This window comes from Taeniopygia guttata, chromosome 14, assembly GCF_048771995.1.
Source record: "Taeniopygia guttata chromosome 14, bTaeGut7.mat, whole genome shotgun sequence".
In the NCBI taxonomy this organism is placed as follows: Eukaryota; Metazoa; Chordata; class Aves; order Passeriformes; family Estrildidae; genus Taeniopygia; species Taeniopygia guttata.
In genome coordinates, this window is record NC_133039.1 from 4,805,021 (window position 1) to 4,827,158 (window position 22,138).

The following is a 22,138-nucleotide window of genomic DNA, read 5'->3' on the forward strand; positions in this document are numbered from 1 at the left end:
GGAAAGGTCGGCATTTGGGGATGGACAGGGATTTGGAGAGGGGTCGGGATTTGGGGAGAGGTCGGGATTTCAGGGGGGTCTGTACTGGGAAAGGTCGGGATTTGGGGATGGATGGGGATTTGGAGAGGGTCGGGATTTGGGGAGGGTCTGTACTGGGAAAGGTCGGGATTTGTGGATGGATAGGGATTTGGAGAGGGGTCGGGATTTGGGGAGGGGTCAGAATTTGGGGAAAGGTCGGGATCTGGGAAAGATCAGGATTTGGGGAAGGGTCGGGATTTGTGGATGGGTCAGGATGAGGGGAAGGATAGAGTTCTGGGGAAGGGTCAGGATTTGAGGAAGGGTCAGGATTTGAGGAAGGGTCTGTACTGGGAAAGGTCAGGATTTGGGAAAGGGTTGGGATTTGGGGAAGGTTCTGTACTGGGAAAGGATTGGGATGAGGGAAAGGTCAGGATGAGGGAAGAGTCTGTACTGGGAAAGGGTCGGGATTTGGGGAAGGTTCTGTATTGGGAAAGGTCAGGATGAGGGAAGGATCAGGATGTAGGAAGGGTTGGGATTTGGGGGAAGGTCGGTGCTGGGAAAGGATCAGGTTGTGGGAAGGATCGGCACTGGGGAAGGGTTAGGATGTAGGAAGGGCTGGGACGTGGGAAGGGGGTTCTGCCCCCCTCTGCCCCACTCTCTGAGACCCCACCTGGGGCGCTGCATGCAGCACTGGGATCTTCAGCACAGAAAGACATAGAGCATGGAGTGAGGCTGCTAAGATGCTCCAAGGGCAGGAACACTTTTCCTATGGAGCCAGGCTGAGAGAGCTGGGGATGATCAGGATGGAGAAGAGAAGGTTCCAGGGACACCTTAGAGACTCTTCCGGTGCCTAAAGGGGCTCCAAGAAAGATGGAGAGGGACTTTGGGCAAGGAGGACAAAGGGGGACAGATTCCCACTGACAGAGGACAGGGTTAGATGGAATATTGGGAATAAATTCTTGCCCGTGAGGGTGATGCCCAGAGAAGCCATAGCTGCCCCATCCCTGGAAGTGTTCCAGGCTGGGTTGGAAGTGGTTTTGATCAGCTTGCTCTAGAGGAAGGTCATGGCAGGGGTTGGAACAACTTGAGTTTTAAGGTTCCTTCCAACCAAGCCTTTCTAGGATTCTATGAAAATTCCAGGAGCGAGCCAGGCAGGGCTCACAGCTGCACAGCTGGCTTTGGCCAAACAGGTTTTATCCAACCAGCTCCAGAGCTGACCTGGAGACTGCTGAGGGTGCACACAGGCTGAAAGGAGTGAGGGATGGATCCTTATTGCACTGGGCAGTTGTTCAATTGAGATGGTCAAAAGGCTCTGCTTGCCTTGGTGAAAACATCTCCTTTTGGTAAAAGGGTGTTTCCCCGTCCAGGGCTGCTCTGGGTGGGAAAGCAATTCTGCCACCCAGACACCCTCTGGGAACGACAGCACCAAAGCAAGGCAAAGTCAGGAGGCCTCCCAGTCCAGCCCAGTTGCCAGCAGCAAAGGAATGAGGTGGAAGTTGTGGGTCAGGTTTTGGGGTGAGTTCAGCTGCCCCTGGAAGCAGGAACCCTCCCTGGCTTTCTGGGAAAGCCGCTGAGCATGGCAGCCTGGAGGGAATTATGTGTAATTATGGCAGAGAGGGCAGGCAGGGGATGTGCAGAGCCCAGGGCAGGCAGCTCCAGCACGGGGACAAATTCTCCCCCTCCAAGAGGAGCCCGTGCCCACGGGAGAGGCTGGTGGGGCGGTGGGTTTGCCCTGTGGGGTCAGCAGGGAGCTGTGCTTGCCCCCTGCCCAGGCTGCCACAGATTTTCTCCTCCTTCATCCCCCTGCAGCTCCAGCCCTGGGGCTCCACACCTCAGCCTCTGACTCAGCCACGGAGGAGGGGAAATGGCAGGGCTGGAGCAGGCGTGGAGGGCTCTGTGCTGACACTGCCGTGGTGAGATGCTGGTGAGTCTTCAGCCAGCACCTCTGGGCACAGGGGCACTGCCAGCAAACCCGCTGATTTATTTATTTTGTTTGTCTGTTTGTTTGTTCAGCAGCTGGCAATGCCATCCCTGCACCAAGGTGAGTCAGTGCTCAGCAGCCCAGTGCCTGCAGTTGGTTGAGTGGCTCCTCTCCTCCCCAGAGAGCAAAGCCGTGGGGGATGAGTCAGATAGAAAATGAGTTTATTTCCAGATGCTGCAGGGGAACTAATTTTGATTTAACAAGCAGGCAAGAGTGAGGTATCTTGAGTTTTTATTTCGATCCTACTCCACAGGAAACAACATCCACTAGCATTATCTTCCTTACATTTGTTTGTATTTGACCCAATACTGTGTTAAATATAAAATACTGATTGAACAAGGATGGATGGTGAAAAACATGAGATGCTAAAAAGATCCCTCGAGCCCTCCTCCACAAACATCCTGAATGTTACGAGTCATTTAAAATTAGTATAAAACAGGAGGACAAGCCAAAAACTTGCTCTGTGCCCCCCATGCTGTGCAAGGGGAGGATTTAGGAGCAAGGGAAGAGGGGGAGCCTCTCAGCTACAGAGAAGCCCACTCTGCAAGCCCAGGCTGAAGGCAGGGTGGCAATGTTCCCAACAGAGCCCAGCCATCCATTCCTGCCCAGGTGTCCTGCCCTGGATTTTCAGCAGGAGACTGAGTTGAAGCAGCCTCAGAAAAGTCCTTCTGGCCTGTGCCTCAGGAACCCTTGGGACAGATTTAGGGCCAAAAGACCACCAATGGCAGAACAGTTTCTGAGATAAATCCCTTGGGATGAAGCCTACGGGCGTGGTGGTGGTCCCTGGGCATCCTCAGCCCCTGCCAGGGGACATTTGCCTGTGGCTGGGAGTGCTGTTTGCCTGCTCTGACCCCAGGGTGGTTCCCTGTGGTGTTGGTGACAGAGAGGGAGGAGAGCTGAAGCTGTCCCTGTGCCCCACAGTGGCTCTGGAAGCTGCTCCCTCAGACTCAGTGAAAATTGAAGCAGGTGTTTGTGAAGCTCTGGCTGTCCTCCAGGTGCTTCACGGGGTCCTCACACGAGCCCTGTGAGGTAGGTCAGGGTCTTCACCCCCATTTTACAGATGGGGAAACTGAGGCACAGAGAAGGGTAATGACTTGCCAGAGAGAAAATGTGGCATCTCCCATTCTGGGACCTCTGTATCCTGCTATTCCAACCCTGGGTATGCTCCATCAACTGCTGGTTACTCACAGCTCGTCCTTCTCCACCTCTCCACCTGCAGCAGGTGACAGAGCCAGGGCTGGGCAGCACAGCAGCAGGATCTGGGCTCACACCAGCTCGTTCACCCTGTCCCTAAGGCCTCCCATTCCCAAGGACAGTGCCAGCCCAAAGGCTGCTTTGGGGTGCCCTGGGCACAGACCCCCAGCAGCCCCACGCCAGGCTGGGGTGGCAGGTACAGCTCCCAGAGCCTTTTACAGGAAACTTCTGCCTGTGGAAGTGAAAGCCCAGCAGATATTTTTGCCAGCCTGACAACCACAGCCATGTCAGGAGGGGGTGAGTATCCAGACGTTTCCTCTTTGGTAATTTGCTGCACAATGGCACAGCCCTGGAGAGCCAGTCCTGGGGTGCCACAGGCTGGGGGGACCCCAAGCTCTGCTCAGCTCCCTGGAATGCTGCTGGAGAAACAGGAGATGTGGGATGGTGGCCATAAAGCTCCCTCACTTGCCACATGGTGCCAGAGGCTGCAGCTGTGATTAATCAAAGGCCAAAAAGAGATGATGGACAATTGATTATTTTGGAGGCTGATGGGGATGGCGCAGGCACAGCCCAGCACACACCACACCCTCCTGGCTCCAGCAGCTCTGCCAGGGTGTTTGGGGAGCAGGATCAGGTGTGGGTTTGCCATTCTGCTGCTCCCAGCAGCTGGCTGGATGTTCCATGTCTCATTGGCCTGAGTTAGCACTGTGTGGCCATGGTCAGGCATCTGAAAATTGAGCATCACTGGGATCTCTCCATCACAGCTCACACCCAGGCTTCGTGTGGATTCATTCCCGCCCTGCAGCAATCCTGGGAATGCCAGAAATCTTTCCAAAAGTGGAATTAAATCTGGTGAGCAACAGGTTAATCAGCAAAATGGGAGCAGAGAAGGCAGGCAGCCCTGTGATCCCAGTCCAAGGAGGTTCTCTTCCCTCCCTCTCGGACAAAGGGAATCCCCTGAAGTGGATGGGCTGACCCCAGTCAGGGAGATGCCAGGAGCTGGATCCCAGCTCTGCTCCCTGCTGAAGGCACACGTGCAGCAGGGCCTGGGAGCAGGGCTGTGCTTCAGGCTGCCACTGGCACCAGGCTGGAGAGGAAAACCAAGCACTCCAGGCAGAAATTGTCCATAGGAGATCCCAGGGATGTACTGAGATGCTCACTTCATATTGGCTTAGAGAAAGGGATTCCCAGTGCTCAGGGGCCGGGGTGCCCTGGAAGAGATTCAAGATTCAATCTCTCGTAAGGCTTCTTGAGTATGGACCCTTCCCTCAAGGGCTTGGGATGGATGTTTATGCTGACAGGATTTGGGATGATTTAGGAGCCAGTCCAGGTGGCGCAGGGGTGTCACCACATCCCTCTCCCCTCATCCTGACTCCTCCAGTCCCCTCAGTGGCACACTCTAAGGACTCCAGTAGCCAAACCCAGGGTGTCATAGCCAGGGGTGTGTGGGACCAAGGTGCCCAGTCCCGTGGGATGCTCAAGGCCAGGTGAGTGAGTGAAGCTCCCAGCGAGTGGTCACTCCTATCACCCACAGCCCAGTCAGTCACTGTGCTCTGAAACCTTTGCCTAAAAAAATAAACAGTTCCCGAGGTTAAAAAAGAAAAATATTTAAAATCAGCCTCCAGGCTGTCCTGTCTGTGTGGGAAGGGCACCGACAGCTGCTGTCCAGGGGGTGAGGGATTTTGGGGTGAGCCCATGGTGCAGGCTGTGTTCCCGCTGCCCTCTGTGTGCCCACGTGCCGGGTGGCACAAAGGATGTCTTTAAGGCTTCTAGCGGGAGGTTTTGGTGTCCAGCGCTCCGGGCCGGTACAGGTACCTCCAGATGGCATAGTAGTGGATGCCAGCTCCGATGGCCACGAAGAGGTGCCAGATGGCGTGGGCGAAGGGGATGCGGCCGTCGCTCTTGAAGAACACCATGCCCAGGCAGTAGAAGAAGCCGCCGGCCACCAGCTCCAGGAGGCCGTCCCTGTTGGGCTGGGAGCAGGCAATGCTCAGTGAGGCCAAGGGGGTCTGCCCTCTCCCACCACCCCACTGAGACCAGCTGTGGTGTCCAGCTGCAGCTCTGGACTTCTCTGCCTTCTGCTACGCTCTGGCAAGACAGCAGGGACCCAACAGCCCTGGGAGAAATGGAACTAGATGATCTTTGAGGTCCCTTCCAATTCTATGATTCTGTGATCCTACAATTTCCAAACAGAGCCCAGGAAGGAGATCTGGGAGAGATGCACGTGGTGCCTGCTGGGCACCCAAAGCACCTGCAAATCCAAGGTGAGCTACATCATATCAGGGATGGCTTTATCCCTCACACAGCCTGGAGACTGCACCAACCCACCGCAGACACGCCGCTCCAGGTTTTCAAATCCCTCCTGGGATTTGTCCCTCACACTGAGCCCAAGTGCCTCCAGCAGGGCCTTACCATGGAGAGGATGACCAAGGCGGGGAAGAAGCCCATGATAACGTAGCACACCAGCTCCACCAGCTTGTACCTGCGACAAGCAGAGAGGCAGCTTGGGGCAGGGGAACAGGGAGGTTGAGATTTATGTTTGAAATTTCCGCAGCAGTTCTACAGGGAAAGGGGTGGCAGCGCCATCACAGCAGGTCCCACATCCCCATGTGTGCGCTGGCTTGGGACCTGGCGCTTGGGACTCCGCGGTGACGTCTTGGAGCCTTTGGCTTTTTATTTGGTGCCACCACGTGGAGGAAGAAATTCATGGCAGCGTGTCCCCACTCCGTGCCCCGGTCCCCACGCACCCACCGGCCGGGCCGGGCGCAGGCACTCACCGCTCGTGGAAGAAGAAAACGTAGACGGTCCCGATGGACGCCATGATCCAGATGATCCAGCGCATGTGGGAGGCCCAGGGACCCAACTCCCTCAGGTTCAACCTGCAAGAGCCAGGGCTGTGCTGAGGTGGGTCTAAGGCAAAGCCCTGGACTGGGCTCAGCCCCTCACCCCCGTGGCTGTCCCACCACAGGGTCTTCCCAACTTGTAACTGCCAGCAGCTGAAATCCATAGGATGTGAAGGTTTTGTGGAAAGGGTGAGGTACAACCTCGAGAAGAAGCAAAGCCAGAGAGGGAAACTCTATTTGTTGGAATCAGGATGATTTTTTTCCCCTTCAGTGGGGCCAGGTGAAGACCCCCAGCCACCAGGAACTCACCAGGGAGCGTAGGACGCGGCGATGAAGAAGTAGATCACCATCCTGTCAAACATGTGCAGGCAGTGCTCCACAGTCCTGCAGGACGGACAGATGGGTCACAGCACTGGGGGAATCTGGGCCCTCTCCCCCTTCCCAAGCCCTGAGCAATCAGGGACGGTACCTGAGATGCCTCTTCTTCCAGGAGATGGTGTGGAAGATGGTGGAGACAATGAAGAGGCTGGACAAGCCAAAGCCATAGATCCAGGCTGAGATGGTTTCCCACTGATCATCAGAGAGGATGTAGAGGATGGAGCTGCCGAGGATGCTGGGCAGGATCCAGAACTGGAAGGGCAAGCAAACCCACTGTTGACTCTTTGCATTTCCATTGAGCAGCTATAATAGAGCCTCCACTTCTCCTTTTAGGTGTTTCTTTAGCTTCTGGTCAAAGCTACCACCCCAAGGGGCAGGCAGGGCCCCTCCCTGCATGGTGCAGCTCCAAAATAGTTTGTCCAGAAGGTAGGGAGGAGGAGGAGGAAGGCACAAGGAGGATGACTGTCTCTGAGTCATCTCCCAGGACTCAGACTGGGAATTGTCTACTTCCAAAAGAAACCCTGATGGGGGGAGAGGTCCCTCCCACTGCTACACAGACAGCCCCACGGGCACCTGTCACAGCTCTTGCTGTGGAAACAATCCATTTTCAGGGAGCTTTGAAAATGCTCCTGCCCCACCAAGCCCACAGCCAGATTTCCCAGGGACATGAGGCCACAGTGGGGGAGAGCAAGGGAAGTGCAAATCAACTTCCCAGGGCAGGAGAACATCCCAATCCCCAGGAGCACGCAGGGCACATCTGCCTCACCACAGCCCTCAGACTCTCAGCCCCAGGGCTGAACACAGACGTTTTTGGGTGTCCCTTGAGGTTCCTCAGTGGATCCCAGAGAGATGAGCACCATCCTCCCTCACCCAGGGACAGGGACAGGGACTCACAGCGTGGGTGGCACAGTTGGCTGCATGCTCATATTCCGTGGGCTGGTACCTGCAGTTGGATGGGACACGGTGATTCATGAACCTGCAGAGAGAAGCAGGGAGAGAAACACACTCAGGGGACAGGGATGGAGTAAAACCCTTCTGGAGGGGTCTGCACAGGGCCACCCCCAGCCTGCAGCCCTATCATGGCTCAGCTTTGCTCCAGCTGCCCTGAAGAAGGGACAGCAGAGCACAGCGTGTCTATCTGGCTGTCCCCAAGTGCAGGGTCCCCACGTCTTGCTCAGCCATGGCTGAGGCTGAAGCAGCTCCTGGGAGCTGCTGCTGCTTGGAGAGCAGAAGGCAGGAGCCAGCTCTGCCAGTTGCTGTGGGCAGAAGTGGGAAGAGCCCCAGCAACAAAGAGGGGACATAGGGGAGTGGGCAGACCTGTGGGACCCCAAGCCATGCAGGGGTGACACCTTCATGTCACAGCAGCATGCCCAGCTCCAAAAAGGGTATCCCTGCAATGCCTTTGGCTTCTGGGTACCACCTGCACCTACCCCCTACCCCCAGAGCTGTGGGGAAAAGCCTACTGCCCTCCCTTGAAAGCCTGCATCTTTATTTCTGTTTCTCTTAGTCTTAGGAGGCATCAGCTTGCTCTTGGCATTCACAGGACTATGGATTTCCCCTGCTGGACCAACAGGCAGCGATAAAAATTGGTGTCACTCCATAGCTGGGTGTGTAACAACAAACTAAATGTGCATCTGGGGTAACAGCTCTGAGCAAAGCCTCGTTCACCACCCTCTTCTGGCAGGAGACAGCAGTGGAGGCTGAGCAAAGGGAATGAGAAGCAGGGAAATGCTGACGGTTCCTTGCCTGCTCCTGACAATCAGGGGTTTTTAAGATTTTTCCTGCTGTGATTCAGGCCAGGACGGCCGAGCCGAGCAGGGGCCGGCAGGGCTGCTCGCAGGACCTGGGCTAATTGCTCTGTGACCCTGCTTGCCCCCAGCTCCAGCACCATCTGCAGCGTTTCACAGCTGAGTTGTGCCCAGCAAAGGGGCTCAGGGGCTGGAAAGACCTTGCTGCTGGGCACAGGGTGATGCTTCAGGCAGGGATGCTTGGAAAGGCAGGAGAAGTCCCCTCTGCCTGTCCCCAAGCCACCCACGCCTGTGTGGACTCCTCTGCCATCTCCTACCTGAGCCTTTACCTGTTCAAACTGAGCCAGGATGGATTAAATAGCTCAAATGACAAGGATTTGGTGTGGGGGGAATTGTGCAACCACAGCGGGGTAAGGGGTGTCCCAGCAGGTGACAGTGACAACCCACAGAGGGGCCCTGTCCCCAGCCCCTGCCCTGCCCCCTGCCAGACCGGGCACTGTGGGAAGAGATTCATGGTCCTCATCACCAAAAAATGTCTGGAATTAAGGGGGGGAATGGAGGGGCCAAGCTCCCACTGCTCTGCTCACTGAGGGCTCCCACGGGGTAAATGGGGGCTCAGCAGGGCTGGGAAGAAGCTGGGCATCCCTGGGGCCATGGCTGTGCCCAGAGCACTGCCACCTCCACCCCAGGGACACCAGGGATGCCCTCCCCATCCTACCACTCCAGCCACAAGGCCTGGCAGAGCTGCCTGTGCTGGAGCCACGTCCTGGCAGGAGCACGTTACTGTCCCCAGCGTTGCCAGGAGACTGTCCCCAGCTCCCCTTCACTGTCTGCTTCCCTTTATTTTCCCTTTAATAATCAGAAGGAGGGGGGAAGAGAGGAGGCCAGACATCCACATGACGTCACAGTTGCTGAGGAAACACGTTCAAGGCCTTTTCCTTGAATGTATTGATTTTAACAAAGCTTGCTCCATCTCCCCTCTGCTCTGGCTGGTGCTGTTCAGAGCAGCAACACTCAACCAATTCCACAGCCTCCTCCCCAGGCCTGGGGGGCTCCCAGACCCTTTGGGAAGGTTTCCCTGGGGTGCAAATATCCTCCCTAGCTCTGGCACAGGGGTGGAGAAGCTGGGAAGGACCACCCAAGCCATCTCCATGTAGCAAGGTTGGAGAGCATTTATGTTCCTGAAGCTCAGAGCTGTGCTGGTGTGGGGCACCACAAACCTCCTGCTTTTCCCAGAGGGACAATAGCCTTGAGGAAGAACCTTTTTTTTTTTTTTACCTGGGGAGAAAATGCTCTTATTTTCCTGCCCTGCTTTCTAGTTAGCATCATCCTGTGGCTGGTGAGAAATGGAGCATCAAAGATGTGGGATGTGGTGGGTCAGCCTGAGCCCCACTTTTGGGACCTGCATTGTGTTTTGGGGCTAATTTGGCAGATTTCTGTGGTCCTCTATGCTCTGTAGCAATGGGAGCAGCTGGTGTTGGCACATCTGGCAAGGCAGGATAAGTCCCTGGCTGCACCTCATTTCCCAGGGGTGCAGAGGCCGTTTCCTCCCCTGCTCTCCTGGGATTTTATGGACCAGCTTGTGTCATCCCTGTACACACTGGCATGGATGAAGGGCAGGGCACAGGGAGCCCTGCAGCATTCCCAGCCTGCAGACAGTTGCCACACCAGTGTGCAGAACCCACCTCAAACCACAGCTCCAGCCTGGACAGCCAGACGGATGCACTTGGAAACAGCATTTGTGACTCCTGGGTACAGGAAGCCACAAGCAGGTGTTTACACACCACTGGGTGCTCCAGTGCAACTCAGAAGTGCTTCAAGATGGCAAAAGCCAAAAAACACAGAGAAGTTCAAAGCCTCCTGCAGAGCAGGAGCAGGAGCATGTTCATTTCCAGGGATGGTGTGTGGGAAGCAGGGAGCCAAAGGGTTCCCGGGCACCTTCTCCTCCCGGTGCTGCTCCTGGCACACTCCCTACAGCTGCCTGGATGAAGAGGGGGAGCTGCTGAGGGTCTGACCAGGGGTTATTCCCAGCAGTCCCACGGTTTTTGCCTGCCCTGCTTTCTCCTGGCCCCTTTCCCAGGGAGGGAGCCTGAAAAGGGCCAGTACAGCAGCTCTGGCCAGGGAAACAATGAGCCCCTTGTCCCTGGGCACAGTGCAGAGCTGGCTTCCCAGGCCTGCTCCTTTCTCCTGCTCTGTTGGGTTGGGGTTTTTTTAACATAGCTTTAGGGGTTTTTACTGGGTTTTTAAAAGGCTTTTATCCAAGAACAAAATTCCAGTCTCCAAAATCATGCAGATCTGCCTGGCTCTTCCTTTGCTGGGGTGGGAAGAAGGGAAGAAGGTAAGAAAGGGATACAGTTGAATTATTCCTCAGGAGGGCTCATGTGGGACTCTGAGCTATCCTGAGGGCACCAAGAGAATCTGAATCAGTCACTCCATGGTCACCACACACTCACATAAGCAGAGCCATTGGACACTTGCAGGAAAGCTGTCCCCTGCACACATGAGGGGAACAGCCCCAAAAGAGACCCAAGCCAGTCTGCAATTTGGGACAGATGGGGCTTAGCCCCCTGGTTGGCCTCTGCACATCTCTTCATGTCTCTCTCATTCCCCTTTCCCCTCTCTCCAAGTGAGGATAACAATTTTGACATCCTTTAGGCAAGCCAGTTGTGGATAATGCGAGGAGGGTGTAAAATGACCACTAAGATGTGGATGGGGAGGTGTGAGTTGGATTTCTGCCCTTGAAAAGAGCTGCTCCAACACCTGCCCTTCCCAGCCCTGCCATAAATCAGCCTGTGCATGTGTCTGTGTGTCTGTGCACTGTGGGCTGGGTGCCACGGGGACAAAGGAGCAGTCAGCAAGTCCAAGGTTACCCCAGGTGATACAAATCTCTACAGCAGCTCACCTCTACAGGTTTCACCTGCAAGTGGCTTATAAAAGGGCTGGGCTTGCTCAGGAGTTGGCCTAAAGCCTGTGGAGATGGATTTTCTGTGTATCCACCCTCCAGCCCAAGGAGCTGGGTCTTCTCCAAGCTGTGTTCCCTGTTGGGCAGTTCTTGGGACCTGGCTGCAGAGGGAGATGATTTCTCCTTCCTCTTGTGACTGGATGTCACAGCTGCTTTTAAAGAAGCAGAGGAAGATTCTGGTGGTGGTTAGAGAGGGAGGCTTGAGGAAGAATTTGCTGGATGTTGATCAGCAGTTGTGGTAAGTTCTGCTGGGTCTGCCCCTTGGTAGAACAAGTGCTGTGATGCCTGAGGTGTCAGTGATGGAGCAGATGTGTCCCTGCAGGGCAGACTGGCCTCTCTTCAGGGCATGGCCTGGGTTTGCCCTGACTGCCCCGAGGCTGCACACCCAGCACAGATGTCAGGGCTTGGTCCTGGGGCTCGTGCTCACGTGGGAGCTGCTGTGGTGGCATCCCCGTAAGCTGGGGCTTGGCAAGTGCTCTGCCTCTGATCTGGGATCTGCTAATGCTCCAGCTGCATCCCTGGTAAGAGGCTTCAATCCCTTGAGCTCCTCTGTGGTTTGTAATTAGCTGAGTGCTGGGGAGCTGTGTGCTGGCATGGAGCCTGGCTGCTGTTGATGTGCACCACACCATGGCGGGGCTCACGAAATGCAGGACCACGGGGAAACACCCACCTTGAACCCAGGAGATCCCCCAGATTTTACTGCTTTACCCAGCCCAGGAGCCCTTGTGAAATGCTGCTTTTCCCTCCTCCCCACTGACTTGGGAACGTTTGCCACTGGGAAGCAGAAAGGCCAAGGCAGCAGTGCCACCCACACGGGCACCGCGGGGCACCCGCCGGGGCTGAGCCCTCCCTTCCCAGCCCGTTCCTCGGTGCCTGCAGGCTCCCACACACACATATGGCCCTGCTGAAAGCTCGGGGGCAGCTCCTGGGACAGGGAAGATGGGGCAGGCCTGGCCTTGGGCCCCTCCTGTGACCCTGGCCCATCCATGGGAGAGGGCTGATGGAGCAGCACAACTCGGTGATTTCTTCTGTCACACTTCCTAGCACAAGGAGCTGGCAGCTTGGGTTTGGAGCACGAAATGGAAGGGTCTTTATCTAAGCCAGCATTCCCCTTTCTCACAGGTAAATCCCCCAGGTTTCTGGAGTAACCCACCCAGATTCCACTGGTGCCAGCCTTGCTCCCACAAAGCGAGTCCAAAGGGGCAGCAGATCAAATCATCATCCTTCATCTCATTCCTCCCACCCCAGTTTTGCTCATTGCCAGCACTCTGATGTGTGTGAGCACCCTGGGCTGGCTGTGGAGCATCCCCTGGCACTACACAACCTGCGTGCCCTGAGGAACGATGAGCAAGGGCTGCTGCTGACTTGGAGGTGCTCCCAAAAAGGGACTGTGTGCTCAGCCAGGGCCGTGATGTACCTGGCTCTGAGCCACAGGCACAGGTGTCCCCTGAGAAGGGACAGAGCAGGCAACCCCCTGACACACCCTGCTGCCTCAGAGGGTGCAGAAGGGAATGTGCTGCTCTTCCCCTGAATGTACCAAGGGCATACTCAATTCCTTTCTTGCTCAGGAACAACCACAGGAGGCTCCAAGCCAGGCTGGATGCAGGCATTGACCATTTCTGCACCCACAAGAGCCAATGTACACCCAGCAGGGCTTTGCTGGTGGTGGAAATTCAGCAGTAACTCCCAACAAGGTGCTAACTGCCCATATCCCCATCCTAGGGGCAGGGATATTTCTTTTTCTCCCCAGCTCTTTATGTAGATGGTATCTCTAACTCTTCCAAGGTAATTCATGACCCTGCAACCACAGCAGAGCTGTTTGTTTATTCACAACAGATGGGATTGGTGAGTGTTTCCCAAATTACTTTCTGAGCTGGGACTTCTTGTTTCATTCGGTACTCATGAGACATCCAACAACAGCTGATTAGTCACAAAATTACTCTGATGTCTCAGGTGTTTTGTGACTGTTGGAAGGACTGTTTCCAGAACTGCAAATCCTCTATTATTCATTAATTTATTGTTTGGGAAGTCATTGTGCATGTTCCTTGCTGCCTTGCCTTGAGCAGGGATTTAGTGGGATAAATCCTGAGCTGGCTCTGCCTCTTTAACTGCAGCAGCCCAAGGTGGGCAGCAGTGAGTGTGACCAGTGGATCCTGTGCCTGCTGGCAGAAAATTTGGATAGTTCGAGGGCTGGAGCTTTCCCAGCCTCTAACCCTGGCTGTGACTGTGAAATACATGGGCAGGTGAGCATGTCCCAGGCTCATAAAATCTCCCCACAGCATGGCCTGAGAGACCCAGCCAGGCTCTCATTTGGGATTCCCAGATGCTGCTCAAGTACAAGTCATATCTGTAAATTATTCAGCAAATGCCTCTGGACAGCGAAGGCACAGAAGGAAAATCATGTATTTCACCAGCCAAGCATGCAGATAGTAAGATTTCCATTAGTATTGCTTACAACAGAGAGCAGGGCTGTGTCTAATGCTGCTGTTCCAACCAGTGCTGCTCAGCACAGAGAGTAGACAGCTCCTTTCCCTGACCTGATGATTTCTTTCTGCATAAAATCCTTTCCTCAACAGCAGCAAACCTGGGCTGTAAACTCAAACAGGAGCACAGAGTTGACTCCAAATTCTCCTGAAGGTCAGCACTGCTTGGCTCAACTCAGTGGTATCTGACTCATCCACCAGGAATATGACACCTGTAGTATCGTGTCATCATGAGAGGTTCAGTGTGATCACAGAGAGCCCATCAGGCTCTGGACTCCTGCATGAAAATGTTGAGTTTGTCACACCTGGAGAGACCTGATCTGTGTGTTTGACCATGTCTTCTCTGCCTTTCTCAGACCCAGACCTGGCAGCATCATCTCTGGGGACTCAACAAAGCTCCTCATGCAGCTGCAGCCAGGCACCCCTCAGGAGTGAAGGACTGGAATAAGTTGTGCTCTTTTCCCTTCCTTTCTTTGGGAGTTGTACTTGTTGGCATGGCTTTGTCTCACTGTGGAGCTGGGGGTGTGGGAAGGGAGGAGGAGGGGAGGCCAGCCCCAGACCAGCCCTGGCAGAGCCCCATTTCTCACAGTCACTGACCTGCCAGGCTGGGCAGTGGCTTGAATTTCCCATGGGTTGTGTTGGCTGCTGCCTCGTGAAGCTGGACACAGCAAACTGTGCCAAAGAATCACATCAGGCTGATATCCAACACCAGCTGAAGGAGGGGAAGGATCATGTGTTTCCCAGGCAGCCAAGAGACCGTCCTTGCCCCAAAAGCACAAAGCATGGGGCTCAGTTTGCCCACTCATGCACATCTTCAGTGTGGTTGTCCCCACCTGAGCTTGGCCTGCTGGATGTCCCAGCCCTTACAGAGGATGGAACAGGGCAGTCTGAGTGGATATCCCATTAAAAATGCTGCTCTGAGAGCTTGTTGCCTTCCAAATACCTGGTTCCCATTATGCACCCTGAGCTACGTGAGGTAACTCCTACTGCTGCCATTTTAAGAAGGTATCTGAGTCAAGCTGGCCTCACAAAGCAAGCAGCACGGAATTGGTTGGTAACATCAGCCAATCCTGGTTTTCCCAGTCATTTTGGGGGCCTCCCCATCTCTTGGAGCAGTGCCTTTTGCATCAGGGGGGTCTGTCTGCTCAGCTGGGGACAGACTGCCAGGTCTTGATGGGGCTGGTGCTCGCAAGGCGAGCAGCCCCTGCCTCTTGAGGAGCTTCAGGCTGTGGTATCAACACTTAAAACATTTCCCTTCTCACTGCTTCATCCCACATGGGCTGTGGGGGAAGCAGAGCCCTTGGAAAGCATCTTGGAGTGTGTGGGAGCAGGCGAGGGCTGCTCATGTTTTCATGGCAAAGCAGTGGGGAACAGGTCTTCCCAATGTGGCATTGGTTCACTTGTGTTTGGAGCCTGAGCACCCCAACATCTCCTATTCCCCCTGTTCCTGCTGGTTGTCCTCTTACTGTCTTGGCCAGAGATGCTGGAATAGCTGATGAATGTCTCCTTGCTCCATAATTACAGGTGCAGGGCGAAACAAGGAAGGTCTTCCCAACTGCCTTTCCCCAAATTCAGAGGATTTGGGTTTGAGCAAGTGTAGAGTTCAGACCTCCATCCCCTCATGCTGGTGAGGAGGTGGCAATGCCTGCATTGCAGGCACAGGGAGGTGAGGAGCTGAGACATAAATGTGAATTTTCCCATCTGCTCCTCTTTGTGTTACCCCAAGCAAACACAGTAAGATTTAGAGCCTTTACCATGAACAAATCACAGGAGCTGCTATCAGTTTATGGGGATGATTCAGTGCCCTGCAGATCCCAGCAAAGGCCTCTCTCTCCACTGCTGCTCCTGAGATGCTGAAGCTGGCTGGATACAGCAGCTCCCTGATTAATCATGTTTCCTGCCAATTACAGCTCTGGATGGATGGCCAAGATCTGGGAAGCATTCAATGTCCCCACAGGGAACTACTCAGCCTCATGGCAGCTTCGTGGGCAGGAAGGACCAGACCATGTTTGAGTTAAAACTGGGCCAAAAAGGGGTCAAGGCTGGTGGTGAGGGTCAAGGAGAGTTTGGTTACCAGGTCAGTGTAACCTGACCAATGAGCCCAGTGATAAAGATGCAGCTTGGTCTGGGAAGGACCCAGCAGCATTTTGGTGAGCTGGGAGGGGAGGGATATCCCTGTGGTGGCTGGATAAAGCAGGAGGAATCACATCTGCTCACACTCTGTGCTGTGCTGGTGTCGTGGTTAAACTTGGCCTGTGGGGCAGGAGATGGATATTGCCTGTCAGGGCTGTGAGTGACAGGGAAAGCCTTGCAGCAACTGTGCTTTGAAACTCCATTTCCCCAGGGTGTCAGTGATGGAAGAGCCTCCTGGGCCCCACAGCCGAGCAGAAACCATCGAGTTTCTCATTTATAACCACAGCATAATGCTCAAAGGGCACTGCCCTGCACCCTGCTCCACCACGGTGACAGCCCCTCCTTTGCTTTCCTCCCCTCTGCCCCAGCTCGAACTCTGCACCTCCAAAGCCCAGCCAGGAGGGATTTGGAGACAGCCTAGTGTCCCTCCAGCCCTGAGCTTCTCCTGGCAGTTCACAGAACGTTCCCACATTGATCACGGCTTTGCATCTCTTTGTTCTCACACAACAGGTCTTTCATCACCACACTGCGTTTTATTTATTCCTTTTGGTGGGTGTATCAATGGCCAAGTTCCTCCTTTCTCGGTCCTCGCTCAAAATTAGATAAAATGACATGAAAAATGAAGCCTGTTCCAGGCTTTTCCTCCACAAGGAAAACTTTGATATTTTTTGGTTTTTTCAAGGAACATTATAAGCAAGGCCACATTCTCTGAAAAGATGTTGCAAGATGGAATCATAGAATTGTTAAGGTTGGGCAAGACCTTGAAGATTGAGCCTGACCATGTTCACCCCTAAACCACTTCCCCAGGTGCCAGATCCACATGTGTTTTTGAAAACTTCCAGGGATGGTGATTCAGCCATTTCCCCAGGCAGCCTATTTTAATCTTTCCTAATATCTAATCTAAACTTCCCCTAGTGCAGTTTGAGCCCATTTTGTCTTATCCTGTCCCTTGTTCCCTGGGAGCGGAGCCTGACCCTCACCTGGCTGCACCCTCCTGTCAGGGAGTTGTGGTCACTGAGAAGGTCCCCCCAAGCCTCCTTTTCTCCAGGCTGAGCTCCCTACAGCTGCTCCTTATCAGACTTGTGCTGTATTATCCTTCTCTGGACCTGCTCCAGCACCCCACCATCTTTCCTGTAGTGAAAACTGAACACAGGATTTGAGATGCTTCTGCTGCTGTGAAGGACACGTGCCACCGTGAGTCCCCTGGCTTCTGCTCACCCCAGTTCCCACCTCAGAGCTCAGCTGAAAGAGTATCTCTGGCACAAAGGAAAAAGCAGCTTTAGGGTTTCTTTTGGGATATGCCCCAGCAGAGCACTTCCACGGAGAGCAGAGCTGGTGTGCACGGAGGGAGGGGGACAGGGATTATCCCACTGTTATTTTTGAGCACTGGGCTAAGAGGATCTCTGTGATGATACAGGAAGCCCTGGGTTAGCATCACGTGCTGGTGACTTTCTTGGGGTGAAAGCCCAGGGAGCACCCATGTCCTGCTGCTCCCCATCCAGCCTGGTACACAGTGAGAGCTGGAAGATTCCCTGTGGATCTGACCCTCCCCGTGCCCCACAGCCCTGCCCTGCATGTGGGCACCATCCCTGCAAGGCTCCCTGCAATGCCCCATCCCATTTAACAAGCTGTCTCCAGAAAGGACCACAACAAGGCTGGAGCACGCTGCTTTGGGATAAATCAAGCAACAGGTTGGCAGATGGGTTCTGCTGGGGGAGACTGATGTCAGTGGAGCAGCCCCTGAACTGCTGCCCAGTTCCCAAAGAGCCTCTGCAGCCCTGCCATGGGGGAAAGGTATGGTTTTCCTCCTGCTCTGGAGGGTACAGAGATTTGCTCAGCTCAATTTCCCCCAGCTCTGTCCTTTGCATGCCAACTGGGCAGGGGAGGGTGGGGGTGAAAAAGTCTTGAATTCTCCATTTTCACAGTGTTTTGTACCAGGCAGTTGTGCAGATCTGCTGGGTACCTCCTGCCTCTTCCCCAGACAAAGGTTATCAGGAGGCAGCTACAGCTTTTAAAGGGTCTTTGAGCAAGTGGCCACGTTTCAGGCAAGTTTTGGAGATGTAAGCATGGACTTTCCCCATGGGACACCTGGAAGGAAAGGAGCTGATGGGGGTTGGAGGATGGTCTCCTGTCCTTACCCAGCCCAGAAAAACATCTCTCGGGGATCATCCTACCTGGAGCAGGCGAGAACCACCATCACCACTTCTTTTCACACAAGTTTTTCTCTGGTATCTACCCCTGACAGGACCCCTGGGAGTCTGGCAGTGGCAGCACAGAGCTCAGTGCCCTCAGGAGCTGTGCCAGGCAGAAGAACATCCCCAGCACAGTCCCAGGGAGCTGGGAGCAAAGCCTGTCCTCGGTGCAAAGCTGGGCACCCCCGGTGCCCCCAGACTCATCCCGGCCACCCGGGGAGCACAGGGCTGTGGGCAGGGCGGGTGTTGTCCCCGTGTCACCTGCCAGCTCCCTCCTAAAGGCCACATCTGATCCCGCAGCCTCGTGTGGCCAAGTGCCCTCTGACCTGTGCTCAGCAATCCTCAGGTTTCCCCCCGCACAGGTAACACCGTGAGGTTTCCTGCTACACCTGAGCTTTTCCAACAGGTCCCGGCTGCTGCTGGAAAACCTCCCTGGGGATTTCATGGAGGGAGAGAAGGATCCACCAGCCCTGCATCCCGCTGCTGAGCCTGCGGCTCCAGGCTGGGAGAGCCACCCCGAGGGGGTTCACCGGGACCCTGGATCACATCGGTCCCTCCATGGGGGGTTCGGAGCCAGAGCTAGGGTCTGTTCCCTCGGGAAGGCAGGATCCTGCTGCCCCGGCAGCGGCTGGTGAAGTTAGACCCAGCGAAAGGCAGCGGAGGCTCCCAAGGATGCCGAGAATCCTTTAGGGATGCAGAACAGCAGGTAGCCGAAAGCCCAGCCCGCGCTTGCCCTGTGCTGTGAGGCGCTCAGCAGCTTTCGAAGATCCTTTCGGGCTCCATCCCAGCCGAGCTGAGCCGAGCCCGGGGAGGGGTTGGGGCTGTCCGGGGGCTCTGTGAGCACCGGGGGTCGGGGACCGCCGCACCGATGGATTTACCTGGCGTAGCGCGTCTTCTGGAAATCCAGGAGCCGGGACACCAACATCGCGGCCGTGCCATGGGGGTCCCGGGGCTGAGCAGCAGCAGGGGGAAAAGTGCCGCCCGGGGGAACGGCACCGGCTCGGGGAGCTCCGGCGGCCGACGGGGAGAAGGAGCGGCCGGTCCAGCCCAGCCCGGCACAGCCCAGCCCGGCCCCGGCCCCCTCCCGCCCCCTCCGCTGCTCGGGAGAAGCGACACGGGCAAAACAAAGGCGACCTCCAGGAGATGAGAGCCAGCCCCGCTGCCGCCCTCAGATGTGCAACGAGGAGGAGGAAAAAAAGAAAGGGGGGTGGGGGGGAATCCCTTCCAACTCTTCCCGGCCACAGCAACCTGCGCGATCTCCCTCCGCCCCCCGGCAGCTTTAAGCACGGCTAAAAATATCCCCCACCCTCCCCGCTGCCACCCCCGGGGGATCAAATAGCAGCAGATTTGAATTGAAAATGTGATTAAAGCATCGGGGAAGGGGAGAGCGCCGAGTGCCGGCATTCAGACGCTTCCCCCGGTACCCACCTGCTCCCCCCGGCCCCGCTGGCCACGGCTGGGTCCCCCCGAGGGTCCCCGAGACATCTCTGCCCGCCCCGGGGCAGCTCCCCAAGGAGCCGGTTTGTTTGGCTTTGCTTTTATTTATTTGGTTTTAATCATTCCCCCCCCCCCCATTATTTTCCAGAGGCCCCATGGGGTGGGTGGCTCTGCCTCAGCCCCATCGCTGCCCCCCTGGGAGGGGGCACAACTCCAGCACCCCTCGGGATGAAAGGGGGCAAAGCAGCATGACAGCAAGGCAAGGATTAAGGACCCCAAAATCAGCCCATCTCCATCGTAAAGCTTTCACCCCTCCCTCCTCTGCATCACTCAAGTAGGCTCCTGCAGGAGGTGACATCCCCAGGTACACCCGAGGTTGGACAGCTCAGAGGGAGATACAAAAGGTGATGGGGGCAGAGAGGTGCCATCCTTGCCCCGGCTGTGCCAGGGACCACAGGCACCCTCAGGCCAGCAGCTGAGGGACAAGAAAGGAGAGGTCAGCAACACCGGGAGGAGCAGAGCCTGGGTCACCCCACAGCACCTTTCCTTGCTGGGGCTGTGGCAATGCTGAAGGTGGAACAGCTGAGGACATCTTGAGGAGAAGGGCTGTGCTTGAATGGCCATTTCCATGGGAAATCCAGCACACACAGCTCTTCCAAAAGCCAAAGCAACCAAAAGGAAGGGATCCCTTCATTCAAGGCATGAATTAATCTTGACACCCTCTGCAAGCCCTTCCAAAAGCTCAATCCCTCAGGGGATGCTGCAGGTGCAGCTGCATTGTGGGGTGTCCCCCAGGCTCACCAGGAGCACCCCAGGATCCAGCAGCAGGTTCAGCCTTCCTGCAAGATTCCCATTGTGGATGGAAGACACCAGTGGGGACCAGGCATGATCCAGGAGATGTGGGGCAACAAAATAAACCCCATTTTCAGTAAGATATCTGGGACAGCCAAGGCCTGGCTGAGAGTGGCAGGTCCAAGCTGAGATGCAGAGTGAGTGAAATCATCTCTGAAAAACTCTCCCACGTTCTGCCACTTAACCAGGAAGATGTTTTTTTCCAAATTCCTTCCCCAAATGATGAGCTCTGGCAGAGCCTATGTCACGGTTCTTGTGCCCTGCTGTACCTGTTCTCTGGGTCTGAAGAGGAGAGGAAGAAGAAAGGACAATAAATCACATTTACCAAAATAACCCCTATCCCCAAATCCCCCAGCCCACAGCTGAGGGTGCTGGCAAGAGACACCTGAAGCAAACCCTCCATCCCAAAATAGATCCATCTCAGAGGGCAAAAGGCAAATTGAATGAAAAATAAGTTACTATTTTTGAAGCCTGAATCCAGTTGTTATGGCAACCAGAGCCTCGAGCATCGTGCTGGGGAATGGCTCCAGCCCCAGCAATGCCTCCAAACCTGGCAGACAGAGAATCCCAGGGGCTGCTCCAAGCTGGGGTGTGGAGACATCCATGCTCACAGCACCTGTACCCCACTGGGATGTGTCCCCTCCCTGCACAGCAGCTCTCCTCTGGCCATGAGCCCAGCTTGTTTTTCTTTCCTCTCCCATCCCTGGTGCACTCCCTACCTTGCAAAGAGAAATTGTAAGGGTGTTAAGGAGAAATTCCAACATTCTGAGGTACCCTGAATACCGTTGGGGGGGTTTTATGTCACCAAAACAGGGTGGAGTTTGCAGAATTTTCCTTTAGATGAGGAATAGTTCATGAAGCCCAGGGATGTTTTCTTCCTTCGTTCTGATCTCTTCTCACTGGTGACTAGTGACAGGACCCGAGGGAGCAGATGGAGCTGTCTGGGGAAGTTTAGTTTGGATAGTAGGAAAAAATTCTTTCCCCAGAGTGTGCTGGGGCACTGAACAGGCTCCCCAGGGGATGGGCACAACCCCAAGGCTGCCAGAGCTCCTGGAGCATTTGGACAGAGCTCCCAGGCACAGGGTGGGATTGTTGGGGTGTCCTGGGCAGGGCCAGGAGCTGGACTCTGACCCTTGTGTGAGCTCCCTCTCAGGATATTCTGTGATTCCCTGCAGGATTCCCACATCTGGAGACACCTCTGTGCATTGTCCCCTGCTGAAGGGTTCTGGGGGATCCCAGCTGTGAGCACCCACACCTTGCAGGGATGGCAGCACAAGCTGTGATCCCATTTCCCCAGGGAGGGACATTTTCCTGCACGTGAAACTGCCAGAGCCAAGAGGTATAAAAAGAGACAACTTGAGATTAAACCCTGCCATCAGCAGGGGAAGTCTCCCCGGGAGCAAAGAAGCTCTGGATGGGCAGAAAGAGCCACAGGACACGTGGCTGTGCTGGCAGAGGTGACTGTGGGGTGCAGTGTGGGGGACAGGGCTGGCTCTGGTGGACATGGCAGGGTGGGTGCAGGCCAGCACGGAGCTGGGGCACGGCCACTTGGCTTTTAGTCATTTGGAGGGGTCTCTGTGCCAGCAGCTGCAGATCCTTCAGCCTCCCAGGCTGGAGAGGGGGAGGCTCCATCACTCCACACTGCTCCATGAGCACCACTCAGGAACCCCCTGGAGCTAGATGGCCCCAGAGGCACAAACCCAACACCTGGAGGCTCATATTTGTGAGATTTACCCTTTTACTGATCCCTTGATGTTGATCTCATTTCCAAAAATCACTTTTTCAGTTCTGGGTGGGGTTGATTGTTTGTTTTGGTGAGGATTTTTTTGCTGTTTTTGTTTTGGTTGGTTGGGTTTTTGTGGTTTGGTTGTTGTTGTTGTTGTTTTCTTGGGGGTTGTTTATTTGGGTTTTTTATTG

At 55.2% G+C, this 22,138-nt stretch overlaps 1 protein-coding gene across 1 annotated transcript; it reads right to left on the bottom strand.

The window, feature by feature from the left end:
- Window positions 1-2,213: 2,213 nt before the first annotated feature.
- MMD2 (monocyte to macrophage differentiation associated 2) lies at window positions 2,214-19,091 on the bottom strand. The gene is made up of 7 exons (XM_004175671.6): window positions 18,811-19,091; window positions 7,309-7,390; window positions 6,506-6,666; window positions 6,346-6,420; window positions 5,971-6,072; window positions 5,606-5,675; window positions 2,214-5,166 (listed from the first exon to the last, which is right to left on the bottom strand). The coding sequence occupies exons 1-7, from the start codon at window positions 18,855-18,857 to the stop codon at window positions 4,963-4,965; spliced, it is 741 nt and encodes a 246-aa protein (XP_004175719.2). The 5' UTR covers window positions 18,858-19,091; the 3' UTR covers window positions 2,214-4,962.
- Window positions 19,092-22,138: the final 3,047 nt, after the last annotated feature.